We start from the raw sequence: 9,903 nt of genomic DNA, 5'->3' as shown, positions 1-9,903 counted from the left end.
GTGAGTATATTAGAGGGACAGCTCAGGTTGAGCAGTTACAAGAAAAAGTTAGAGAGGTTGAGATGGTTTAGTCATGTGCAGAAGAGGAATAAGATGAAGCTGCCCGGCAGGAGTAAAGAGGAAGACCTCAGAGGAGGTTCATGGATTACTGACGGAAGATATTCAGAGGGTTGGTGTGACAGAAGGGAACGCATGGGATAGGATGAGATGGAGGTAGATGATCTTCTGTGGTGAGCCCTAAAAGGATTAAATGATACAGCTATTAATACTACTGCCAAAGGACCTTCTAGGAAGTACTGATATATTTATTTTTAAAAAGGAAATTGAATTTTCTTTAATTAATTAAATTACAATAATTAAATTACATCAGTTACGAAAAATATTTTATTTTGTAATTATTATGTGTTTGTGTACAAATCCTGAATGGCTGTGGTTATGTTGTGAAGTCATTATTTGTTTTGTTTTTTAAGACACTTTGAGTAAACCACAGAGTCGTTGTTCATGAACGTTTGACTGTACTGTACAGTGTAAATGTATCGTCCCCATTTCCTTGACATCTTGTTCTGTGAAGGGAAAAAAGGATTTACATGATCAGTTTCTAATCAGATGTTTCCTTTAATTGTACGGCAATGAAAACTGTTTCTCACCCTTGGGCTCTACTGGAATTGTCACATTTGACAGCAGTGTATTCAGCTTCACTGGCCTCTTCATCTTTGTGTCCGTATAGCTGACCTGGGCCGATGTTGGAGTACAGAGCGTCTCCCTGATTCTGAGAGAAGTGGATGGTGCTGTAGTGAAGGTTATCCTGGTGACCTGATGGTTCTCCTTCTGCTACAGCTGACGGGGTGTCGTACACTGGATCCATGTTCACCTGATGAAACCAGAACTTGATACTTACTGTAGAAATACTTCAATAAGTATCGAGACTTTCTGGGGTTTTTTTTAATTGATTATGGTCAATACTTCTTTTTTGAAAAAATATATATTTAGACCACACAAGGTTTTAAAAATAATCAATGTGATAAACTATGTCAGAATTAACATGTTAGAGGATTAGAGTGGTTAGATACTTAAAATATTAGTACCTACATTTAAGTGATGATCTGTTTAGTGGTATTTTCAAAAAAGAAATCCAATATTCTTAAGTTCTTTTTGATTATTCAATTCAATTTGACCTCATCGGCCTGTTCCATTTATTGCCACAATGCAAAACAAATTAGAAATCCCATTGCACTGCATTCTAATATGTGTTGCTCATATTGATCAGCAGGGAATGTAGAAATGCAGGAAAACATATTGTGCTGAGATTACAATGCTCCAAAATAACTTGGCTTTATTTAAGATAAAGCTGTCACTCCAAGGTTACAGCTTTATTTTAAGGTGTGTTTTTAAAGTGTTTTTCTTTCACAGTGGAATACTTTCTCACCTGTTCTTCACTGGAAGGTTTCTCTCCATCTTTACTCTGTTGTGTGAACCACTTACATTTTCTAAATAGGAGACAAGAATTCAATGTAACAGCACATTTATGTATCAAAGAGATGACAGACTAATTGATTCATAAGAATCACAGAACTGCTCACCTAATGCACAGGAAAACCATGACCAGTGTGATAGCAAGGAAAACAGCAGTGATTGTACCAGTAACTGCTGCTTTCCGTGTACCTGAGAAGTCATAAAGGATAATAGAAACAAATCAGGAACATCAGAAAATTCTTATACATGACTACACACTTAAAAGGTGTTCACCTGCATAGAGACCATTCTCATACTAAAACCATTCAAAAACCTCTAACTCACTTGCTACAGTAATCAGATGTAAGGTGGACCTATGTTGTCCTCTTGAGTTCTGGGCGTTACAGTAATAACTCCCACTGTGTTCAGTTCTAAATTCAGTAATAGTGAAGTTCTGTCCCAATGCTTTTGATGAGTCTTCGCCTTCCTTGTACCAGGTGTAATTAGCTTCTGGGTTAGCATCACTGCTACAGGTCAGAGTCACTGAACTGCCCTCCACTATCTCAGCAGAGGGACTCACTGACACAGAGGGAAACTTTGGAGCATCTGGGAAAGAACAAATATATTTATATATTTGAGAGAGAGAGAGAGAGAGATACATAGATACTTGAAGTGAAAAATCGAATTTTACTTACACTTAACATCTATGAATCGAGAATTTGAGGTTATCTGTCCATACTGATTCTCAGACTTGCATGAGTAATTCCCGCTGTCCTCTGAGCTGATGGCAGTGAAATGATAGATGCTTACTGGACTTGCAAGCAGGGTTTGGTTCCCCTTGTACCAGGTGTGTTTAGCTGCTGGGTTAGCATCACTGCTACAAGTCAGATTGACTGAATCTCCCTCCACTATCATACCAGAAGGTGTCATTAACACAACTGACGTATTTGGACCATCTGCAAGATAGATCACAAATTTTAGGTAGATTGTGTGTTGCAGGACGTGGGGCAAGGTATTGTGATAAACCCCTTTGAAACATTCAAATAAAATTGTAAATTGTATTATTTTTTAACTGCTTCTTCACGAGCTGTTACTGCTCAGTGTGTCCTAATGCATGACCAGGACTGAACTACCAGCCATCCAGGACCTCTACAGACAGGAAGGCCCTCCAGGTCGACTCTGATCCCAGCCACACACTGTTCATGCTCCTGCCAGGAGGTACAGGAGCATCCACACCCACATCAGCAGATTCAGGGACAGTTTCTAACCACAAGCCATCAGGCTACTGAACTGCTCAAAGTATTTTTACAGTAGTTTAAGTAATTTATATTTATTTATTCTGCTGTTGTTATATTTTTATATTTTTTCTTTATTTATATGCATTTTCTTTTATTTTTGCCTTAATTACTTTATCTGCTATTTTGCTGATTATAATGTGCAATGTGCCACCTTCATATGACAAAAAAAACTTGAAACTCAATGTTAATAATGACAAGTATGAAGAAGGTGGGCATCATATGGACTTCTTTTTATTTTGCATTTACATAAATAATTCTTTACTCACATTTTACATTAATGAAGATATATTCAGATATCCTCCTTCCCAGCACATTTTCAGCTGTACAGTAATATTCTCCAGAATCAGAGGGTTGGATGGACTGGAAGAACAGCTGTTTTTCTTTACTGACCAGTATTTGAGCCTTCCTGTACCAGGAATACTTAGGTAATGGGTTAGCTTCACTGCTGCAGGTCAGAGACACTAAACTGCCCTTAATGATGTCACCAGGAGCCGTCCTCATCACTGAGGGAACCTTTGGAGCATCTGGACAACAAAACATACATGAATGTGTTATTAGCCTTTAACTGTGTGTCACTGTCCAGAGTGATGATGGTTGAGCTGCACCAGCTGCTGGAAATTCTGTCGCTTGTGCCTGTTTTTAATAACTGTGAAAAGATGCATACTATAATTTCTTCTACAGAGTATTTTGGCGTTGTCACTCATCCTGGTTAACAACAAATAAAAATGAAAGAAACATAGTATTTTCTAACTTCATACTATAAACTCATCAGCAATACACAATCTCAACCAGTGTTGGTCAAGTTACTTGAAAAAAAGTAATCAGTAACTAATTACTGATTACTTCCCCAAAAAGTAATCCCGTTACTTTACAGATTACTTATTTTCAAAAGTAATTAATTACTTAGTTACTTTTTAAAAACACGATTTACAACCTGAATAGGTGATAAAGCGATAGATCTTTCAGCCCAATTCTACTTTTTCTGCATAATCCATCATACAAAATGTAATCAAATGGAAAAGTCTCTTTTTAAAACTTGTTTTATTAGTTTTAAGCTTTTAACTTTATGCATCAAGCAAAAATTTAATTATATGCAACATTCTCTGACTTGAATAAATTAGTTTAACATTTAAACCTATTTTCTAAACATTCCAGCACATAAAATAAAATATTTTTTGTGTTTACACTCACTCTTTCAAATAGATTCAAGTAAAACACAGCAGAAAATAAATAAAGTCAAAGACTCAGTGGTCCTGTTGCTCTATTTTCACCTGTAAAGCAGGACTGCGGTAGGCGGAGGGTTACCCTGGTGCAGGTGTGCCGCGGTCAGTTGAAGAATCCGCGAGTTTCTCTGTGAGTTTCCCATTACATCATTGCGCACTCGGTGCTTGCTTGGAAGTTTAGGGTTTTAGTTTTCTTCCCACGCACGATGGACGCTAATGTTTTTGTCACTTTTTATGGAATCAAACTCAAAGTAAGGTCAGTACTTCCACGCTTTAAACACTGCACGCTCATACTCTCTTCCACAATTGATATGTGATCCATTGTTGATCTGCACACAGCTGTTGTCACTAACGGCGCACTCGCTTACGTCACTATCGTGAGACATTCTCGCAAAAAATCACGGTTTTAGTAACGCAGTAACGCAGCGTTCCTACGGGAAAGTAACGGTAATCTAATTACCGTTTTTGCAATAGTAATCCCTTACTTTACTCGTTACTTGAAAAATGTAATCAGATTACTGCCCATCTCTGATCTCAACAAAAGTGAACACATACCTAGAGGCAAAATAAACCTGCTACAGGAAGCCAGTGCCATAAGTGTACCAACAAACACAACACAGTCGAGTCGCTGCCAGTCTTATCTTTACTAAAGATACAAATATGAGCAGCAAGAGTGCATGAACAAATTTTGCTGGAATGATCACGTCAAAATAGAAACTGAGTGCTGTGTTTGGAGAAAGGAAAGCACAAGGACAAAAACTGGTCCTCTGCGAAGCAGTCTGATAGTCACATAGGCTGAGCCTTTTTTTTGCTCAGCCTCAATAACTCTGCATCATCAGTGGACCAATGAATTTTGGATTATTCTCGTAAATTCTACATTAAAATAGCAGTAATTGATATCTGTGAACTAAATCTAAGAAGCAGTTGAGCAGTAAGACAAAGTTGTTTCACTGTTTGATTACAAACAGCCAAAGATAATTTTCAGGATTAGTCAAAGATCACTGGATAAGATGGGTGGATACGATCACTTTAATCATTTGACGTTTTTTTCTTGGTTTCTCTTTAAATATGTTTCATATACAATACTTATCATATTTACTACTTGTACTTTATTCACATAATTTACTCTGTCTGTAATATAACAACTGACGATCAAAGATGATCATTTGTTAAGTGGCACTGTGAAGTAAACTCACACACTGGGTTAGAGCGGTGACCCTCGTAAGCACAGGAGTAGCTGTCGGGACCATCAGCATATTTTGTGTATAAGGAAGAAGATTCTCCAAGAATTTCCTCTTCATTCTTATACCAGACAAAGGATGAATGACCAGAAGGAAAACAGCTGCTCTGACAGATCAGCTGTGGGCCAGTGGAGGACCAAACCACCTGTACCTGTATATCTGGATCTGCAAAGAAAAATGTCAGAATTTACCTGACTTAGATCCACCGTTAACAGGTTGCTTTTAAGTATGCAGTAGAATATTGCTCTGTATAAGTATTACAAGCAGTGTTGGGTGTAATGTGTTCCAAAGTAACACTTTACTGTAATCACATTACATTTGTCAGTAACACATTCATGTATTCTTTCTGCTTGCACTACAATCAGCTGATTTTCGTTCATGTGCAAGAACTAGGGCTAGAACTAGAACTAGAGCTGTCAACGTTGACACTTTGATGCGTTAGCGCCGCATTAACGCCCGTTAACGCCGCATCATGATTAACACGATTAAAATTTTTAACTCAATCAACCCATTTGGAGCGCAGAATGACTCAAAATCCTTCAAATGTCTCTGTCACTGCATTACGAGCAGTTTGTTCAAAGTTTCTCCATTCTGTGCTCCAGATGGGTTGATTATATTAAAAATTTTATTCGTGTTAATCGTTATCATGCCGCGTTAACGTTGAAAGACCTAGCAAGAGTGAAAAAGATGATAGAGGGGTTCTGAAACTTTTCAACTTTTTCAACTTTTCAGGAACAGAGATATAGGCATTACTTTGATTTTTATGCACAATATTAGAAAAGTGCAATGGTAAACTGAAAACTGCTCCAGGAAAGAAACAACTTCAACCCAGCAGCCAGAACCTGTAAATCAGCATCAGAATTAAGTTTCTACACATATGAAGAATGTGTCTTGGTGTCATGATGCGAAAGAAAGTGGTACAGAAATAGAATACAGACTATATAAAATATTAATATAATAAATATGAATATAAGTGCACACAACAGAAATATGCACTATCTACCTAAAGATATTAGAATACAAATCAGTGTAAGCATGTAACGGTTATGAGCAGTATGAGGAAGGAAACTGTTCTTGTAACAAGAAACAAAGGCACTGATGGGCAGTCAGGCTTGCACCACTGTAGCCTAACCTTCATTTCTGCTTGCATATGTTTCTACAGTAGAACAACTGAGGCAATGGCTTTGAAGTATTGCTAGGCTGTTTTTCATCTTTGTTTTTTGGTTTTGAGGGTATTTTGATGTTGTTTTGTTTTGTTGTTGGGTTAGTGTTTGTAAACACTAAAAAAAACGGTATGTGTGTCCTCATAAGGACAGAGATTTGTGTTGGTATGTGAAACTGTAGCCTAAGATTCAAAGTGTTGACTGGTAATAATGTGGCAGTGTGTTTTAGTTCATTTTACAGAGTAACGTGAAATTAATGGACTGCATTACTTTTAAGAAAAGTAACGAGTGACGTGTAATACATTGCTTTTTTTTTTTTTTTTTTTGTAATAACGACCCCAACACTGATTGTAAGTTTACTAAGAGGATATATGGTTGTCATTCACATACAATATAGACTATGTACATGTTGAAATTAACACTGCACTATACATAGTATAGGGTTATAATACAGATAAATACTTATTAGTCAGTCAGTACCTGTGACAGTCAGAGTTGTTCCAGGTGAAATGTTCCCCCATTGAAACGATTGCGTTGTGAATTTGAAGCGGTATTCTGCAGAGTCAGTCTTTCTCAAGTCACTGATTCTCAGAGTGGAGCGTCCTTTCTCTCTTTCAAGGAGCTGAAAACGATCTGCATGCTGGGAGTCTTTACTAGGGTCCCATAGCAGAAAGTGAGTTCCTAACCAATAACTACGATCAGGTCTGAACCAGAATTTTGACACAACAGGATCTGTGTGATAGTATGTGCAAGAAATGTTCACTGATGAGCCTTTGAAGGCACAGATTCTTCTTTCAGTGTAATTCACTCTGTTGCAGTACTGATAATAGCCACCTGAAAAACAGAATTCTTTTTACGATCGCCATGAAAATACAGTTTTGCATACATTTACTGTCTTTGAACAGTCTTCTCCATGTTAAAGATATCTTACTACAGTACATTAAGGAACAGATGCACATAATAAATATTGCATCAGCGCAATCTGGGTTCTGGCATTTGAAAAATACTGTCTGTATTTAAAAAGACAGCACAGAGAAAAGACAGCGTTCATGAGGTGGGAACACATTTCTACGAGGGTCTTTGTCAAGGCGGAAAATACAGGGAGAATATTCAAATCAGGTACACAAACTTATTTACTAATGTTTGTTACACACAATTTACTGCTGACACACAGAATAAAAGCATGGCTTAATTTTTGTCTGCTCACAATTCCCATTTGGCTCATTTAGGAAATCTGGCCGTGAAACAGCATCATATCCTGCTGAGACGCTTTGTACTAATATGGGGAAAATGCATTTTCTCTTATATTCTGTTAAGATAATATTTTATTAATGCTGTACTGCCCTTACATATTTTTTTTATTACGTTCTGCTTAAAGATGATGTTCAGTTTTGATACTTTTCAGATCCAACTAATCACAAACAGCTAGGAAACATTTAATACACATCCCAAACAAGAGCTTGGGTTCTCAGGAGAGTATGAGTGGAAGACTGTGGCGTATACTCACACACAGAAGGAGAAGGAAAGGTCTCATGTGGCTTGATAGCACAAGAAATGCTGTCTCCAGAATAAAGGTAGCCTGAATAAAGTGATTCTGTTGAAGTCATGTGTCCATTCTTGTACCAGATGTATGAAGAATGATGAGGAAGGCAACTGCTGTGACACTGCATCTCTAATTTGTTGCACCAATAAGTAAGGCATTGAGATGTGTGAATCGTCTGCACTTTTACACCTGGATTAGTAAAATGCAATATAAAAGACAGTGAAATTTGCTGCACTGTTTCATAAATGTTAAGAATTTGATCCAACAGACAACAGTCTTACCTGTTACAGATAAACTGACTCCAGGTGAACCAGTATAGGTCCCCCCTGGCTGGTTTGTTATGAGCTTTAATCTGTACACAGCTGAGTCGCTCTCTCTCAGGTCTGTGATTCTCAGAGTGCAGTCGTTCGTACCACAGTGATACCAAACACGACCTGCATACTTTGAATCTATTCTAAGATCCACAGGTTCAACATTGGGCACATAAATGAACCAGAAGATATTCTGAACTGTGGTATTGATGCTGTTTATTCTTGGTGGGTATGTGTAGGTGCAGTGCATTACCACCGTCGATCCTTTAATGGCACAGATCTCAGTAGTAGTAAAAGTCACTTCCCATTCTCTCCAACTGTGCGCCACTGAAACATCAGAAACCACAGTCAAGATTAGCATAATTTTAAATGTCAAAATTGTATTTTGTTTTCATCTGAAGTCACAAAACTTTCTCCACAAGAAATATTTGAATACATAATGCAGACTTCAAACTGAGACAATTCGGTTTGGTCTCTCAAAGATAAGCTGGATATTCCTAATGCACATGTCTCAGTAATCCATCCATATATTAATAATGACTGAGAAAACAAATGTGGGAAATTTGACTCTGTGTTTTGGGCATTCCTGGCTGCTGGAGAATTTCCACCTGTGATATGGATGGGAAAATCCTGAATGCTAACAGTTAGAAGGGCGTGTCGTGTCTTTGCTTGGTTGGTTTCCCATGTTCGTTGAAGCGTGGAGCTGCTGAAGAAATGTGAAACTCTTCAGCATCAGACTGTGATGTCTTGATAATATGAATTTTGCTAAATGTTGCAGAAATAGCACATTGTAGTCAGAATACCATCGCACAAACTGAAACAACAAATACACAATTCAAAAAGGAAATCTTAACTATGGAAAAAAGTTTTAAAGAAAATTTACAAATTTACTTTGTGTTTGTGGTGAACAGGTAAAAACTGTTCATCACATTTTACATTAAATATTTCATTTTTTTAATTGAAAGGTTTCTATAAAAAGAACATGTTCAGTTTATGTAAGACTGGAAATAATTCCTTGTTGCTTTATATTTAGCCTGAAACCATCACTATTGTTATTACGTGCAAGCAGTTTAACCATCTCTGCAGGAAGTTCCTGTTATTTAATGAAATAATTACATTAAAGCATACAGTGTTCCAGGATGATGTCCAGTAAGTAAATATACTTACAACAACTAAAATAACTGTACTAAAGACGTAAGAAGTGTATTTAAAAGATGTTCAGTACCTGATATGGACAGAACAATGAGAACAATCCCACTCACAGCTGTTGTTACACTCATAGTCATTCTGTTCGTCTCACTGTTAGAAAATGTCACATGGTCAGAGCTGCACATGAGATATAATCCACATAATGATCTAAAATAAGACATAGGACAGCAAACATGTGACCGTTGTGGTTTCAACACATTAATAAGACAGCTGTCAAAGTCTGTCCGAGCTTACTTCCTCTTTACCAGCCTGTAATATTTGAATATCCGGACATTCCCAACATGAAATTAAAACTTCTCATAAGCAAAAAAGAAAGTTCAACTTTGAGGTTGATGATCATTGCAGTAATGAAACTTTAAAAAAATAGAGTGCACTATCCACTTGACAGCTTCTTCTGTTTCCTGATCAGCAGATCAGGACTCAGAGATACTGCGACATGTAACTCTTCATTGACTTGAATTTA

The 9,903-nt window shown here is 37.2% G+C and overlaps 1 protein-coding gene across 1 annotated transcript; it reads right to left on the bottom strand.

The window, feature by feature from the left end:
* Nucleotides 1-366: 366 nt before the first annotated feature.
* Nucleotides 367-9,620, bottom strand: LOC113024698 (uncharacterized). Its single transcript, XM_026171975.2, has 12 exons — nucleotides 9,457-9,620; nucleotides 8,202-8,558; nucleotides 7,885-8,109; nucleotides 6,858-7,211; nucleotides 5,170-5,379; nucleotides 3,017-3,274; nucleotides 2,148-2,408; nucleotides 1,798-2,058; nucleotides 1,581-1,662; nucleotides 1,427-1,487; nucleotides 648-871; nucleotides 367-563 (listed from the first exon to the last, which is right to left on the bottom strand). Exons 1-12 carry the CDS (start codon nucleotides 9,599-9,601, stop codon nucleotides 500-502), a joined length of 2,502 nt encoding a protein of 833 aa, XP_026027760.2. The 5' UTR covers nucleotides 9,602-9,620; the 3' UTR covers nucleotides 367-499.
* Between the last annotated feature and the right edge of the window lie 283 nt (nucleotides 9,621-9,903).

This window comes from Astatotilapia calliptera, chromosome 6 (assembly GCF_964374335.1).
Source record: "Astatotilapia calliptera chromosome 6, fAstCal68.1, whole genome shotgun sequence".
NCBI classification, from domain to species: Eukaryota; Metazoa; Chordata; class Actinopteri; order Cichliformes; family Cichlidae; genus Astatotilapia; species Astatotilapia calliptera.
Note: the sequence above shows the minus strand (reverse complement) of the source record. Positions and strands in the feature narration are given on the sequence as shown.

Coding starts and splice junctions, on each gene's coding strand:
- LOC113024698 (XM_026171975.2), bottom strand. CDS start 9,601: ATGTCTTATTTTAGATCATTATGTGGATTATATCTCATGTGCAGCTCT. Junction 2,059..2,147: donor TCGATTCATAGATGTTAAGT/GTAAGTAAAATT, acceptor GTTCTTTCCCAG/ATGCTCCAAAGTTTCCCTCT. Junction 1,488..1,580: donor ATGGTTTTCCTGTGCATTAG/GTGAGCAGTTCT, acceptor TCTCCTATTTAG/AAAATGTAAGTGGTTCACAC.